The following is a 17,853-nucleotide window of genomic DNA, read 5'->3' as shown; positions in this document are numbered from 1 at the left end:
CAAACTGAAATGTACTTCTGTCTTCATGCCCGAAACATTGTGGTTGTTGCAAATTACAAATGCTACAACATTGATAATGAAAGATACATTCTTCATGATTGAGAACATTGCTGATTTAGGTTAAAGGTAAAGGTATACTTTATTGATGCTCGTAGGGAAATTCATTCTCTGCATTTGACCCATCCTTCCATGCCGCTGGGGCGACCTGCAGGAGCAGCAGGCAGGCGCCCGGAGACCCAACACTAAATGAATCTCTAACCACTGCGCCGCCCTAAAAGTCATCAATAAATAAAACATTGCAGATGCCAAGCATATAGAAATATTGTAACAATAACGAAAAGTAGATTAGATTGACTCAAACCAAGCAATTGTTATGGTTCTAGTCTACAGTATTAGCTGGATGAAAAAGGTTTAGCATACGGTCCACACATTACGCTGACTGCTTTACAGACTGCTTTTATTGAGCCGCTGAATTGTAAAAGCTCTGCTCATATTTAGAAGTCCATTTTAAACCCCAAATTGCAGCTGTTATACAGATAATGTGAAATTGTGCAATCGTTCAGAATTATATTGTGGTAATGAATGTTAAGTACTTCCAACTCTGACTGTGCACATTTTTATGTGAAAACCCTTAAAAGGGGGAATGGGAAGAAGCTGGGATGAAATATTATGAAAATAATAAACGTGTGCTTCAGTCAGACTGTGGTGTGAGTGCTGCGTCCAGGGCAATAAATTAAACTCGGCTGCTAGCTGCTCGAGTTAAGAAATATCTACCCCCCCTCCTGCCACAGAGAGGCCAAATAACAGAGAAACCAAAGGACACAAAATAAATCCAAATACTGTGACAGAGGATGATTGTAACATATTGCTTTTGTGCTTTAGTATAGACGTCAGTAGTTCAATGTAAAGCAAAACCTGCATATATTCAGTGCAGTAGGGTAAAATATTTGAAGTATTTCCTTGAGTTGATGGATAAGGCTCTCATAAGCTGTGAACACAAAGTTCAATATCCTGTCTACAGTGGAAGTAGGACCCCAGTACGTACTGTATATATGGCCCCAATTGATTTGAGAGATACTGTATGTGTATATATATGTATACTGTATACAACCGAGATGTACACCAAAGATCTTCAGTCGTCATCTGTACTGGGTTGTATTTGAGGACATTTCACCTCGAGAGGCATCGTCAGCAACTAACAATCCTTAAGCAGCAGGCTGAATATTAATCTAGTACAGGAAGGCTTTACCTTGTTATTTGAACCACCCATCTAACGTATTACAAAAGTAACGAGCTACAAAAATATATAACTTTTTTCAGTAACTAAGGAATACAACATATTATATAAACAAAATACGGGACTCTATTAGTCATTACATTTCAAGTAACTTGAGCAACAAGTGCATTTAAATGTATGAACAAAAGTATGCCAAACTCCCCCCAAATATAATGCAGCTTAACAAATCAAGTTGGACACTGGTGAATAAGATCTGCAATATGTAGCTAATGTTGTCAAAACAAAACACGAGGGAAAGGGAGAAAGCAAAGGAAAAGGAAATCTGTAACTGCTGTTATGCTTGGTGGCATTATTACTATTTTCACTTTATATTTTGCCAAAAAGTAAAGTAGTGTAACTCAGCTACATTTCTGAAACAGTAATAAGTAATACAAACATATTTAAAAAAAGCTGTAATCACAAGCAACACTGCCCTTCTTTATCCTAAAAGCTGTAATATAATGTAGTTGTCTTTCTTTTCTTTTGTGTTTTGTGCACTGTTCCTGTATTATCCCAGTTCATCAGCACACAGGTCTGATGAAAATGTGCTTTATCAATTTTAAAACGTCTTCATTGGGGTTGATCAGTTTGTCGCCCTACAAGTTTGAAGAGCACCCGCACTTGTAAGTTACGGAGGTCACGTCTTTCACTGGAATGGTCCGATGCAGCACTATCTGCCATTTTGTTTTTTGAGCCTCTGTTGTGTAGTTCTTAATGATGTACAACACTAGTATATGGGCCACCCCTCATTAATCAAATATTTGCCCACTATCCAGCAAACTTGCTATAAATGTGTTGACATCTCATAATTTATTACGTAGTCATCACTAATAGCATTCAAATATGTCACTCTATGCACTGAATATAGATGTTTGACTTTTGTGTTGATTTACTAAAATACATTCTCTCTTTCCACAATATTCTTATGTGTTGCAATGCGTCGAAGGCATTTCTCTCCAATCCCCTCCATAATCACAGCTTCACATTTCCATCTGTTTTTGTCTTTGCTGCCCAGTTCAGAGCTCCTCCCTCTTGCTCCACTTCTCCAGCTCGGACTGCAGGACGTCGGAGTTCTGCGCCTCGAAGCTGAGTTCCTCCTGCTCCTGAGTCTTCCTGGACTTGGCTCTGTCCCAGTCTGTTTTAACCGTTTCATTGTCCCACACCACGGAGGTCTCAGTGTCGCTGATGTAGCCTGTGTCGCCGGTGTAATGTGTGGGGTAGACGAGAAGAGGCTCGGCGGAGAAAGCGTGCAAGTCCCGAGGCTGGAAGGGATCCATGTACTCAGATCTGAAGGGGAGAATGCAAAGACACAATTAAAATGTATAACAAAACGGAGATTCAGTCCCACACAAACACTGATAAAGTAGTTCAGAATATTAGTGTTAAAGCAGTTATTCTCAACTTTTGTCTTTAGGTTTTTGCTACACATCCTACTAACTTGACATCGTCATCAATACTTACACTGGATGTTTGTTGTACATGACAGGGAGAAACTCATCGACTGGAAGCATTTTCCTCAGAGTGTCAGCCTTGAGGAGCTTCTGGGCACCCTGTAGTGACAGCATGTACCCCAGTGTCCAATACGAATAGTCGGCCTCCACCAGGTTGTGAATGTTCGGGACAGACCTCTCGGGATGGTCAATCTGCATCCGCTTTCGCCCAATATAACTGTGTCAGTGACAGAAAAGAAAAATTAAACTATGTACAAACAAATGAAAATCTATTTTTCAACAACTAATACATGTCCGAAAGTCTGTTTCCGTTCTCATGTAGGCTACTGAATCATTTTCTTACACGTATATGCAAAATTATGCATTATCTTGGTTGAAACTCTAGTTTGACATTTACGATTGCACATTCTTTGTCTTATTTTTTTTTTTACATTGCATCGCTTGAGTCATAACCTCTGTGTTTTCTGAACAGTTTTCAAAGCTTATCGCAGCTATTTCAGAAAATGTCCAGATTGCATCTGATTTCTTGGCACAACATTTTAGAAAGCTGTCAGAGTCAGGAGGTTGGATGGAGTCATGTCAATCACAGTGAATGAGAGTTTCTGACGGAAGAAGCAGCAGCTGAGCTGAAGAGATGTTAGTCTGAGGTTAGTCAGAGCAGTTTTACTTGAGTTTACTTTTGGCACAGTGTGTTAGGAATAACACTTTTGTTTTTTTCTGAGGCAGCAGCCCTTTGGGTAGCTGCTGTGAATGTGAAAATACAGCGGCAGCAGCTCGAGCAAGGCTCCAGTACAAGATTCCCTCGAGTGCTGAGTGTTTGATCAGTGTTTCTTAGATTCGTTGTGTGACAGATGGACGATTTCACTGTGGGGGCACAATAATCCTCTGTTTACTACAACTCCTCTCAAGCGACAACTCACATGAGATCCCAGTCCAACTTGTGCACTGTCACTTCGTGCAGCAGCGCCTGAAGACGCCGTTTGAAGAAAACCTCGAAACGCAGGTCGTCCTCCAAAACCAGCGAAGTTTGCAGACCACGCTTTACTATCTGCGACAACACATCTTCATGTAAACAACTTACAAGTCTGTTTCTCACTTAAAAAGACATATTCATTAAAAAGTGTTTTTCAGAAAGCATACTTAGTACAGTACTGCACTGCTGTTCTATGTCCTGTAAAACTCCAGGAAGCTCACCTCCTCCCAGATGTTGAAATGAGAAAGGAAACAGCCCAGTTCGCCCTTGGTGAGTGCGCGGCCATGATAAGGGTCTTTGTACCCTGGCAGCATCTTAATCCCCATAGCCTCAATATCAGTGGTGTTCAGCGCTCTCAGGTGAACAGAAGGAGTAACAAGACATTAGATATGGAGGCAATAAATTACAAAGGATAAAAATAGAAACAGGTCATGGTACAAATGCATTCACTGCTTCACTTATAATCAGTTCATACATGTGAGTATACTACTATTGTGAGTGAGGAATACAAAGTGAGCAGTAGAAATGCCATATAAATGAAGATGTGCTACACTGTTGAGTTTTCAAACGACAGCATGCTCTTTCTTTTGTTACACTGGCCACTGCTCAAACACCCCACTTTGTAGCAACACTACAACAGAGACAGAGAGAGGAGCAGAGACATACTTTCCGTCCACAGCGTCCACGACTTTACAGCTCAGCTCCTGCTCGAGGAGGGTTTGCAGCATTCGCTCGCGGCGGTCCGGTCTCCTCACCAGATTGATCATAAACACCTGGGTGCACACAGAGCCTCAGACACCTGCTCATATTACTGTTTAATGCATGAGTGTGCAGGCCGTACCTCATCAAACCCCATCTTGTTAGGTTGCTTCGGAGGCAGTGACAGGAAACTAGAGGGCTCCAACGGAGGATTCCTCACTTATAAAGAAGAAAAGGAAGAAGGTTGTATAACTATGATAAGACATGTCAACGGGGTTTCAATACTTTCTATGGTACATGTAGAAATTTTAATATGAACACGATATCTTTGTGTTAAAAGATGGTATCTAGAGAAAATAATAAATTGTAAACACTGCCTGACCAAAAATAGTTGCCACCTGAATTTAAGTCACTGGTGTGATCTGACTACCTGTACATCCTGAATCACCAGGTTATTTTCGTCCATGGATTTCTTCTTCCCTGAAGGCACAGGTATATTCCAACATACCAGGATTCATCGAGCTCACTTTGTGAAAGAGTGGTTCAGGGAGCATGATCATTCTCACACATGGATCGGCCTCCTGCAGAGTCCAGATCTTAACCTCTTAACCCCCACCTTAACGGAACACATTGGCTCCAGTTCGGCTTTACCCAAATCTAAAAAACTTCTTACAGCATACAGGCCAGTGTAACGCCTCATTTGAAAGATTTTTCCTCTTGATACCTTGCGTTGTTGTCACTTTTTGTTGCATTTTTGTTTCTTTTTCATCACTTTTTGTGGTGTTTTTAGCTGTGATTTTTTTGCATTTTTTGTAATTTTTGTTGCTTCGGTTTTGACGCTTTTTTCAGGAAGCTTTTAGATTTGGGTAATGCTGGGATACCTGGATAATGACTGGAGAAAATGTGCTCATTTAAGGTGGGAGTTAAGAGGTTAACCCAATTGAGAATCTTTGGGATGTGCTGGAGAAGGCTTTGTGCAATGGTCACACTCTCCCATCATTAGTTTTATTTTTAAAATTCATGCACTGGACTTTAGACATTCCAGAAGCTTTTTGAAACAATGCCACAGCAAATGCAAGCCGTAATCAAAACTAAAGGTCATCCAACTAAATATTTTTTGTGGTGACTTTTCTTTTGGTCAGGCATTGTACATACATGAAGGTGCTGCACCCACACTGCAACAGACGCTGGTTAAAGTGTTTTTTTTCCCATCTTACCCATAATCTCGAGCTGGGTATGCAGGAAGCTGTCCGCCTCGTCCTGCAACGTGGCGTGGGCGCGCATGGGCACAGGGAAGTAACCGTACGTCTCCTTGTTGCACACGTACATCTGGACATCTGTTACAAACACAGAGAGGCTACCACATTTGTGCAGAGGGCGAGGATATGAAATCCTCCTGCAGCCGCTGCCTCACCTGCCATCCGCGCTGAGTAAGCAAACACAATGACGTCATCCATGGCCCAGCTGTACTCGGGGTGCGGCGGGTAGAAGGCCAGCTGTCGGGACGCCTCTTTTTGCAGATCCAAGAGGTATGTGGAGTGAACCATTGGCACTGCGAAACAACCTCGACGCTCCTGTTTACGGATAGGCATGTAGGCAGGTGTCCTTTTGTAGTAGCCCTGCGAACCACATACACGGGTACGGGAGGGTGCAGGATGAATGCTTATCCAAGGTCTTAGAGCAAAGCTTTCTTGTGGTGTTTGTGAAAAAAAAGAAAACCAAGAAATATTCAAACAAATGTGTTACTATTGTCTTGTCGATTACACTCTTTATTGTACTCTACTCTGTTCTACCTGCTTCGAGCATTTCCATATTCCCATATTTTTTCCATTTGTGGAAACTGTTAAGTAGAGCACAGAAAGCCTGATGGAAATGGGGCTTTTGTTGATTTATTTATATAATACCGTAACCCTCAACCTGGCACTTAAGGGTTTATGAATGTCTATTATTGGCTGTTTTTACAGTGAGAGCTTGTATTTGTCTTCAGACTTAAACTCCTTGGCTCTTATTCTGTGAGATAGAACGAATAGGCCTTGACACTACTTATGCTTTTTTCATTTTTGATATATTCATAATTGAAACCTTCCTTTGTCATAGACTTTTGTACAACTCTGTAAAGCTGATAAAATATGGCTGTAGAAAAGTAGTAAAGTATAGCTTTAAAACATTTCGGCTGTGGGCTGAATCCAGCCCACACCATTGTACTGACAGTTATTCTGCGTAAGTGCATATTTTAATCCTTTGTTACCTGGATACTTGAAATAAGGTCTATTCTTTCTAAAAGCCATCATTCCTTGTCTGTCATTATGAAAGAGAGTGCTACAGAAAATGTATTTTGCTCTTTGGCTTTATACATATAATTTATGTTTTCAGAATGTGTCAACACTTGATCATAACAATTAGTTAAATACCAACTTTACATTTACATGGTTTTATTTTTGTTGTAACTCTCAAAAGGCATTATTAAAGGAACAGAGTACTGAGATACAATATGTTCTCACTTGAGCTTAGACGAGTTGATATGTACCTGTCTGGTCTTTGTGCGTGCACTCAGTCATGCAAAAAGACCAAAGATGTTGTTAGCATTTAGCCTCTCCCAGCATATTCCTATGGACCCAAACAAGGTCCATATCTTCAGAATTCTTTAGGAGTGAAGATATTACTGCGCGGATGTTGAAGTGCTTTAGGTGTTATTACGCCTTACAATATAGTACTCCTTTTTATCCGCATAGAAAATTGACATGTTTAATTTTGTGTAACTATACTTGAATCGTGTAGCTTCTCACGTAACTGTGTTTGAAAAGGGAAAACGTGGATGAACTTGGGTCCATAGGAATATGCTGGAAGAGGCTAAATGTTAACAACATCTTTGGTCTTTTTGTGTGACTGAGCGCACGCACAAAGGTCACACAGGTACGCATCAACTCGTCTAAGTTCAGGTAAGAACATATCAGTATAGAAAAACAGTGGCCTGTTCCTTTAACAGAAGAAAAAACAGCAAGTATTATGACCAGAGACCAGGTCATGCTGTTTTGGACAGTAATATGATTTGTGCCATTTGAAAACATGAACTTTTGGCAGTTTTAATCAAATTGACAAGTTGGCAAGAGCTCGTATAGCAGCTCACACTGATCTGTATACCTGGTGCATCATGGCTACATGTTGAGAAAGTGGCCGGAAAAATAATTATGATCAGCAACTAAGCTTCTAAACATTTTTAACTTTGAATAGAAGGTAATACCAACCTTACTGAATAATACTGTATGTAAAAGGTTTAAAAGGCCACTTCATATTTCATACCACTTCGCAGCAATTACTTGTTTATCTTAGCCTGTGTTTTTGTATTCATACACACAGAGCCGTTCGGCCCAATGAACTGCAGTACCTGCGAAGTCATACCGCACCAGAAGTTGGAATAGGCCGCTCTGGACTCAAGCATTGGCGCAACAATGGTTTTGTTTTCCCTCATCAGTTTCCACAGCACATCCTGATTGGTGAGCAGGTTGTCACAGTCAGCCACCTGCAGACGAAATGAAGGGCATACATCACTGCCAAATAAACTGCAAGAAAGTACACACCGCTCCCTCTGCCACCACTAACGAAGATTAACGATAATGAACGAGCGCCTCTGACATTGTTTATTTGCAGCCTTAAACGTATGCATCACTCAGCGAGGGGGAACTTTTATTTGTAGTACATTATGACTTGTTTGAAGGTAGTTTTGCCCTGCAGGGAGCGTGGATGGTTGCCAAAATTTGACAAGTCCACTCTCAAAAAACAATTGGTCTGTGCAATGTGGTAGTAATCTGCATACAGTACATCTTTAACTACAGACTTTGCTTATGTAGTATTACTTTTATATTGGTTGCCTACTATATATATATTATATATATATGTTTGTAGGATGGATGAATAGGCACAAACAGTCTTTCTCTTAATCAAAAAGGGCATTTCCCCGACAGAACAGAACCTTTTTCTTGTTGTGTATAGAAAAACACGATGATCATCAGTTTCTGAAAGACCACTCTGTGCACTTTTCAAAGTCACTTAAAGCACTTTTCCACTTCATTGCAACGCTCTTCAGTGAAATATGGTTTGTCTGGCTTCAACATGCTCTGAGCTGCTGCTGCAGTGTGACTGGTCGTTTCCATTTTTGAGTTAAAAGCCATATAATGGATATATTTATAGGTGAGTATATGTGAGTAGGACAATATACATCCATTTTCTCGTCGGGGGCCAGGTCTCGGAGTCTCAGCAGGGACACCTTCCTCACCCCAAACACTTGCTCGAGCTTCTCCAGAGAGAGCTCAAGGTGTTCCCAGGCCAACCGAAAGACTTAGTCCCTCCACCGTGGGACATGACAATTTATCTAAATATTCCATAAGAAGACACAATATATCGCAATATTAGAGAGATATTAGAGATTTCTACATTTTCTGGTCACACGGCCAAAAGCAAACACAAATGGTAACTTAAAGATGTCAGTTTTAGGTATGATTTTTCACACTTGGTTTAGCCTCTATTGAAGCCTTGCTTTGGATCTCATCTGACACAGGCTTTTCATAAAGCATTGACTGAGGACTTGAAGTCAGTGATCACATTCTAACAAGGGTTTGTCAGTCCTTAATTGAGAGTGCACAGATATTTCTATGCACTGGCAAGAATCACAAACTCAGTTGCCCAGGATCCCAGTAAAGCATTGCATTGTCTCATAGATGAGGATAGCCTTCCACTGTCCCGCCACTTTGAGCTCCTTCCATCAGGGCAGAGATACAGATTTCCTTGTGCTTGATCAAGAGTTTCTTTGTGCCCGTGCCACCAGGGGGATGAATAAGTCCCCAATGTCACTCAGTCTGTGCCTTGTTTTCCTATTGATGAGGTGAAATTGCTGTTGTGTCTGCAATGGGCTTAACAGACTCTAATGTACAACTGTTTAATATAAATGTGTTTTTCCTGTAGGGTTTGCGCATGTATTGCTCTTGAGAAGGAGCAAGCCGAAAACAAATTCTTGCTATCCTTGTGAATGGGAGAGTTTTTCTATTCCATTTTGACATAATTTTACGAAATAAAAATAGCTTACAATTGAAATCAAATATTCAGGACATATTATCTCATATTGTGCAGCCCTGCTATATCAGGAATGGCCCCACCCCGCCCTGAAATCGCACCCGGGACCTTCTTGTTGTGAGGCGAGAGTGGTATCCATTCACCGTGTGGCCAAACCAGATTCTCCACAATTCCATGTTGCACAGTCGGTATTGAAATGATTGGAAACGTGGGGGTGGCTTGAGTCACACACATCGGCAAACCTCAGACGTCGAATCAACAGCTGAATCGGTGCACGGTACATTAAAATGCAGGTAACCATAGCAACAACTCAGTTCAGTTTCATGTATCACTCAACTCCACAGTGAAATTAAAGTCTACAGCTCTTGGGCGCGCTGCAGAATGGCAAACTGTCAAACTGTGCATTAAGTCATCATATGGCAGCTGCGGGTATTGGAAAAGCAAGTGTGGGATGAAGGTTTTGCATACAGTTCAGTGAATAGTAACGGGAAAAGGGGCAATTACTTCTAAAGTTCAATTCGTGAAGTAAGTATTATGATCATTTCAACATTGGGGGAAGTATAGAGTATTACGTTTAAAAGGATTTACTTAGTTTAGTGATGATGATGACTGAAATTATGGAAACAAACCCGATTCACCGATTGCCAGTGAAGACTCTTCGGGTGCAGTGATTTGCATTTGCCAATATCCAATGTGTTACATAAAGCCAGACTCCCGTTCCGACACACACTATCTTCATGAATCTGCTGAATCTAGTTTGACCTGTATCAAATTTAGTTTTTGACTGTTCATTTCAATCATTGCCAAATCTTATAAAAGCAGTATAATATACAAACCCTTTGACTGAAGGGCATATTGGTATTTTTATAGCCTGGCATCCAGACTAATCTCCGATGTTTATTAATTAATAAACAGGAGACTAGTCTGGCGACCCTGTCATAGAAAAGCTACTGCTTGAGGCGGGACTAATGTGGGACAACCGAAGTGCATAGCAGCCAATGAGAACATAGCAGATGTGACGACAGAAACAGCGACAAGAAAGTTGTAGTCATTCGGACATTAACAATGGCGCTCCTGCCACACGAGTTCAGTAAATGACTTCTGTCGTTTATGTCAGAAAAACTTAAGAATACAAGCATACCGGAGCATTACGTGAAGTGGTTGCTTGTGTTGAAAAACTACAAAACAAAGGCGCAACAACGTGACGCCCGTTCAGGGAGCTGCTCTGATTGGTCGATAGGCTCCATATCGCTGCGTCACTTCCTTTGAAAGCGCGCAATGGAGTGTTGCCAGACCCTCTTCTGTAAAGAAGCGGAGTCTGGTTGGCGAGACTAGTATTTTTAACCTTGCTAGAGGGGTTTGAGGGTTTTCAGACAGAAACTACTCATAAATTGACTGCAAGAGTGAAAAACAAATCTTTGTAAAAGTCAAAGTTAATTTGTCGGATTTCAAAGTGAGTTTTATGCTCGTTCCATTGGCATTAGCATTTGTATCTTTATCTTAGATTAGTCCAAACAGACTCAAATTCCACATAAAGAACCTTCATTCAAGCAATTTTATGTCATTTATCTCATTTAATTTATATATTTATTTTCCGTTAAGAGAACTTGCCTACCCCTGCCCTAGAGGCGCCACTGGTAGTGTCATCGCATGTTGCCGTTTTTTACTCACTAATTGTCCGAGAGAGTAAATACTACGCTGACAGAAAAGACGAAGGGAGAGAGGGATATTGTACATCCAATAACACAATGGAGATACATTCTTTTCACTCAAACTTGGCTGTAAATACTGTTTCAGTGGCGCTAGCTCGCAATTAGCTTTGCCCGTTAGCCTGTTAGCTTCTTATTCATGATTCTATTGTGTGTAGTGTGTATTGGTGCCACCTACCTGGGGGCAGCGAAGTTGCAAGTGTGGTTTTCTGGCCAGACACCAGGAGGAGATAAAAGACTCCCAATCATCCCATTAACACTTGTATTACCCCCAGAGGGATTACGGAAAGGATTTGTTAAGGTAAACAAGTTACTTAGTTCTGCTTTAAACACTTTGCAGTAAAATTGTTGTATACAGTATAATGTAATACTTTCCCAAAGCTTTTTGTTGATTTTTGTTTGTTGAACCTCTGATCTAAGATGTTGGGATGAATGCTTTACGGACCAGATTAAAAATCAAAACAGGCTGCATTTGGTCCCCCAGGCCTTAGTTTACCTCCCTCTGGTTTATCCTGTGTGTACATAATGTTTTTTCATATGCTGATGATATAACATGTTTTACTCTCGTACCCATATATACAGTTAATCACAGACACAACAGAGCAAAAAGCCCACATGGATGTGTTTGTAGATAGCATACCAGGAGGTAATCGGCCCAGACCTCGCGGGCGGTGTCCAGAGCTGCCTGGCGGAGCTTCATCACATGTTCGTAGCGCAGATAGTTCCAGTGCTTTGGCCCCAGCTCGTCTTCAAAAGAGCTACAGTATGCACAGACAAAAGGCCAGGTATCACAGACTTTTCACATCCGTCGCCATCATCGAACATAAATATGGTTAGCAATTTGCGAGACTGACTAAAGACCAAACTAGACTAAAATAGACGTATAATCAACCGGTTAGTCAAAGCCTTCAATCTCAGCTACTATGTTTAAACCAGGGCTAGAGGACTATATTGCAAGACATACTAGAATTGTGTCACAGACATTAAAAGAACGTAGCTTCCTCAAAAGATAGATTCTCTGTTGACTTTTGACGATTATTAATATAGGTCAACAGAGAATCTATCTTTTGAGGAAGCTACGTTCTTTTAATGGCTGTGACACAAGTCTATGTAACTTTTACAATTCTTTTATTGAAAGTCTCATTTTCTTTCACTTGTTGGTTCAATGGATTATCTGTAAAAGACAAGACCCGTCTGCACAACATTGTAAAAAGCTGCTCTAAAATTATAGGAGTCCAGCTGAGGGACTTAAGTTCACTCTGGAAGAAGCCAGCTACTGATAAGGCCAAACAAATCCTGAGCCAAACAGAGCACATTCTGTCCTGAGTTTTTGTTGATGCCCTCTGGGCGGCGCTATAATGTGCCGCTAGCAACAAAGAATCGTTATCTGTTGTTTTTCATACCTTCAGCTATAAAGCTGCTAAACAAGGATGAATCTCATTTTAATCATTAGTGTGTCGTCTTAGATCAATTATGGCTCCAAGTCTTTGATATCTTGCTGACTTATTTTATTTATTTGTATGTGTTTGGCCTATTCTTCTTTGTACTGTATTCATGAGATGAACAAATGTTTGGCTGGGAAGCTGCAAATGAATTTCCCCTCGGGGATAATTAAAGTCTTCTGAATCTTAATCTGATTCTGAGAACTAAACGAAAATGGAAACCAGCTTCACATTAGAACTAAACCAACACTGCACCAGATCTGAATCAGGGCTGGAGTAGGATCAAATGACCTGGTCTGATATACGATATCTTGTTTTCAGGTAAATTCCCCATATGGCCTTGAAGAATAGGGCAGAGCCTGCATACACGGCTGGTAATAATACCCATCCCATAGCTTGAGAAACATTTCCCTAATGACAGCAGACCAAAGCAACGCTGAAGCAGTACAAACCTGTGCTCCGGGTCAGGCCTCCACTCCACATAATGATAGTCACTCTGCACCTTTTCGAGCCAGTCTCTCAGGATGGCAGTGGTGTTGTCGATGTTGTGATCTGTCGCCACCCTGTCAGCAGAAACATCACCTCATCAGACCCACACATTGTTACAGAGACAAATGATAGAAGGATGTGGATGTTTCGATGTGGTTTGTGGTTAATATCTATGAAATTATTGGGCCTAGCCTAATAAAGCAAAACATTATCAATGAATCAAACAGGAGAGTCTTGTCAGCTGAAACGCCTTCAGCCACAAATATGATGGAAGGTTTGTGGAACTAATCCCTGATCAAATGGATGAAGATTTTCTCTTTCAAAAAAGTGATTTGCCCATACAGTTACATCAGTCCCTGAGGGTCCTTCATCTGAAATAGCTGTCTTCGGGAGTGAGAGGTAATTACTGATTACAACCTAGTGCTGTGGAATTCATACTTTTTTTTATTTCAATTACAATTATTAGACCCAACATTTACAAAATGTGCATAATCTGTTGAATCCTTCAACTTTTTAAAATACACTATATAAAATGTAATTTACGTAAAATGAAAGTTGCTTTATTAGTATAAGCATTGCACTAATAGGTAAAGTACAACAGTAAATCCCTATATGCTCTTTATTGTACTCTTGTATTGCCTGATTAAAGTTATGGGATTGAAGTCTGGGGAAATACTTATAAAAAACACATTATTTTACTCCAGAAAAAAGCTTTGATAATTGTCCATGAAACAGGGTTTTGTGATCACACAAACCCCCTTTTTCTAAAGTGTGCATTAAAAGCAGAGGATTTGATCAAATTCAAAACTCTCCTGATAATGTATAAAAAAAAGTCCAATATAATCAGCTTCCTTCAACTATTCAGAAGATATGCAGCAAAAGATGAAAGATACTGTATAATCTTCAACGAAAAATTCACTTTAAAAAACTTAGAGTCTTTTCCTGACACGGAAGGAGGTTGATCTTTGGACTACTGAGGAACTTAAGGTTAGCACCTCATTGACCAATTATGCTACTGATCAAAATGTTGCTTGTTTGCATCTTAATAATGTGATCGTATGCTTATGAACTTTATTCTTGTCATGATCTACTGTGAATTGTATCAACTTAATTAAACAGCTATGTTTTGTTAATGTATGAGGGGGTAGATATTTATAAGTTTTCTTCCGCCTACTCCCTTTTGGGAATATTGTTTTTTTACGAATATAATGACCTTGCAGCCCAAAAAAAACAACATATAAAGTAAAAAGTAAATAAAATCTAAAGAAAAGCTACAGCTAAGCATGCTAAAGGCATGTATTCCAAGTGTCTCCACCACTTTCAGATTGTGATGAAATGATAGAAGGTTCCCAGTGCAAGTCTCTGGACTGTGGCCAGAGACTACTGCATATTATTACGACGTACTGCAGGCCCCAAGAGAAAATGCCTCCACAGAATGGACCCAGCTGCTTGTTTCCATCACTGGACCAGGACAAAATAATTGAAAATGCCAAACACTTCACCTTGGGTTCATTCTGTAGGCAGATTGATTAGTGGTACACATTTTTTGGCAGCACACTAACTACAAAATACTGCAGTGCTGATTAGCAAATGAAAACAACATCAAAGTAGTCTAAAATTCCTATAAACATCGCCGCATCATAAAAGTGACCTGGATGCACTTGCAAGTGAATGTCCTTGGCCCATTATAGCCTTCTCCTGAACCAAACTAAATAATGGAAAAGGGAACAGTGAGTGGAGTGCAGGATTTGAGGGTCTTGTTACGGCGGGGCAGGCGCAGACAGAGGGGCCTGACGGGGAGGCGTGGCATCTGCCTGCTGTCTGTGTTATCATAACAAATCAGAGTGTCTGTGTGGGGCAGGGGCAGGCAGACCTGGAGACGAGCCAAAGAATGTGTCGATATGGAGGAAGATTCACTCCCAGCGCTGGCCATTTGTGATCTGACAGACAGAGGACGTGCTGCGTGTGGAGTTTTCTCCTGTGAGTTTGTGGTTTTTACACAGCAGCGTGATCCCAGCGCCTACGTGTGGACCAGCGCTCCCATCAATCTCCCTCTCTCCCTTGACAGAAACACCGGACTGCTGCAAGCGCTGAGTGACTGAATAAAAAAAAGTTTATAAAGAGTAAATATTTGGCATTGTTCGTGAGCCAGTGATAGCCTCATGACTAGAGGCGGCATAGAAGCTGAGGGGAATGTCGACGAATGAAAAAGTGAGATTTATGGTTTGATAAAAGGCAGTGCAGCATGTCCCTGCAGAGCGCACACACCATTAGGCAGATGCATGTGTGTGAGTCGGAGCCTGCCAAGTCCTCCATCTTAACCTGTCAGGCTGTTACTTCAGGTATCGACAGGTGGCCAGTGTCTCCTCCAATAGAGATTAAAAGATTCATCGAAATCGCAATTTGAATGTTTGAAATGAGCAATTTGTGAGGGCTGCAGTAATTACTTCCTCCACGTTTTATACATTCAGGGTTTATATTTTTTGTTTTCTCTCAAGTTCTTGATGTTCCCGGATTAAAAAAAAGAAGCTTCAACTAAACACGGTTCATCCATAGGGGCCAAGAGTTGCGAATCTTCCAATGAAAGGGAAAAAAAGATCCAGAGTCTTGGAGATGAAAGCAGCTATGCAGTATTGGCCACAGCTGCCATATGGGCATAGTTACTCTCATGCTGCTATGTGAGCAAAACACATCCACAGTCTTCCATCTAGTTGCTGGCAGTGGAAAAAATACTACGATTATGGATGAAAAGACTTGAACATTGACCAAATAAACAGAAACTAATGATGTTTACGATAAGCCTTTTAGGGCTAGTAAAACCAATAAAGTGACATTTTAAAACCATTGAAGTAATATTTCAAAGTTAATATTTGAGAGAGACATTCTGACAACAGTATTTTTAAACAATCTTAAGTGTGAGGCTCACTCAGCTTAGTTTTCATGTTGATTTGAAAGGGGCATTCGAGAGCACAGGCCATGTTTATGAACAACCTGCAGAGGCTTGTATAGGATTGACTTTAATTTGAAACCCACATCCTGACTTTTGGCACAGCCTCTCAAACAGATGAGGAAGTGAGAGCCAAGAATCATCTGGAAAAAGCTGGGGGTGACTGTGAGAAACCGAGCCCAGAGGGGGATTAGACAGTCCCGCAGAGGTGTTTAATAGATAGATTCACAACTGCACTCCGGCACTACCTGCGATATCGGCCCCCACAACCCTATTTCTCCATTTGACAGAGTCCCGTGTAGACTAGAAAATATGTTATAAAAGCGTGGTCGTTTGTTCCACGGTAGCCAATAAAAAGAGGAAGATGTGGAGAGGAGGGGGCGGAAGAGGGGGCTGAGGGGCGAAAAGGCAGATGTGAGTGAAAGAAGGCATTCAGCTCCGACCACGTACACACTAATGTCACACGGAATGACACTTTTAACCCTTTCTCCAGCCAAGCCATTGTGAATGATTCCAAGCACACGCATATGCACGTATCTGCTCAGAGTTTCCCCAGTTATGAGATTGATACACAGCGCCCCCACATGGTCAAGATTACGAATCTCACGCGCAATATCGCGGAGCCTGACGTGTCCGAGAGGCTGTTCGGGAGAATGACTTCCTCTCTTGTAGTTAGCTAAAGCTTTTCACTTTTCCCGAAGCGCCCTGTAAAGCAAAGGGACCTACCACAGAGCGATGCGGTCCTTGGGGTAGTTCAGTCGCTCAATAGTGCCCAGGAACAGCGGCAGAGAGTGCGCAGAGTTGCGGCAGACCAGGGCGATGACAACCCGAGGAGCGAGGAGCGGAGACTCTGGGCTCCAGCGCTCCTCGGGGAAATACCCCCTGCTCAGGCCGGACAGGAGGACACACAGCAGGGCAGGCAGCAGAGAGGTGACCCGGGGCATGGCAGGGGAGGAACATAAGCTGTGAACGCAGCAGACAGACAAGGGCGCACGGGATGGAAGCGCTCATGCAGAGGCACCGCTGTTGTGTTATGCCGACAGTGGCTACATGGCGGTGGAGTTGGCCGAATTAAAGGGCGGGACGTGTGTAGTTCGACTGAAGCTGTGTCTTATCCACTGACAGGGGCGCAGATAGGTTTTTGAAACTGGGGGGGACAAAGCTGCTCAGGCCTGACAACCTATCAAACTTAATTGCCCATCATTGCAAGACAATAATGCGTATTGGTACGGTTTCTAATCACTCACCAAGCATGCCACATGACGTATGAAAAAGCAGTCCTGACGTAGGCTACACTGTCTGATCTGACCAAGTAAACCAACAGCTCGCGTTTCGCATTTTGACACACGCACAGCCCAGTCAACACAAACACATGAGCGCAATACCGTTTCTCGCCGCATATCAAAGTGAATGGTCAAGGGAGGCGCTGTTTCGCACATTGCAAAATGCTTGCAAGATATTTTTCTTCATAAAAGTGAGGGGGACGGATCCAGGTGAATGAAAATCTGGGTACGTCATGTCCCCCCCGTCCCCCCCGCTATCTGCGCCCATGTCCACTGACAGCTCCTTTCATGGGCTCAAAGTATTGGGACATGTTTACATATATTGACTACACTGATTAAAATACTTTTCATGCACAAAAGGCCCAACAAGCGCCATAAGGCTCTCCTGCCTTGTGCCTTCCCCTTTAAGAAGGCTCCTGCTGTAATCCATATGAAGCACACAGGCCAATAAGGCATCCTGTATGTTTTTACAGTCTATGGGACTGTCCCTCTCCGGCAGGACTTCTAGTGCTGGGAT

The 17,853-nt window shown here is 41.8% G+C and overlaps 1 protein-coding gene across 1 annotated transcript; it reads right to left on the bottom strand.

Moving 5' to 3' along the window:
- Positions 1-1,690: 1,690 nt before the first annotated feature.
- Positions 1,691-17,112, bottom strand: LOC306960636 (procollagen galactosyltransferase 1-like). The gene is made up of 12 exons (XM_079553107.1): positions 16,780-17,112; positions 13,070-13,180; positions 11,816-11,933; positions 7,785-7,919; positions 5,814-6,018; positions 5,617-5,736; positions 4,542-4,618; positions 4,367-4,473; positions 3,922-4,054; positions 3,648-3,775; positions 2,738-2,944; positions 1,691-2,563 (listed from the first exon to the last, which is right to left on the bottom strand). The coding sequence occupies exons 1-12, from the start codon at positions 16,995-16,997 to the stop codon at positions 2,293-2,295; spliced, it is 1,830 nt and encodes a 609-aa protein (XP_079409233.1). The 5' UTR covers positions 16,998-17,112; the 3' UTR covers positions 1,691-2,292.
- Positions 17,113-17,853: the final 741 nt, after the last annotated feature.

Source organism: Gobius niger, assembly GCF_951799975.1.
Source record: "Gobius niger genome assembly, chromosome: 3".
Lineage (NCBI taxonomy): Eukaryota > Metazoa > Chordata > Actinopteri > Gobiiformes > Gobiidae > Gobius > Gobius niger.
This window is presented reverse-complemented; position numbering and strand designations above follow the sequence as displayed.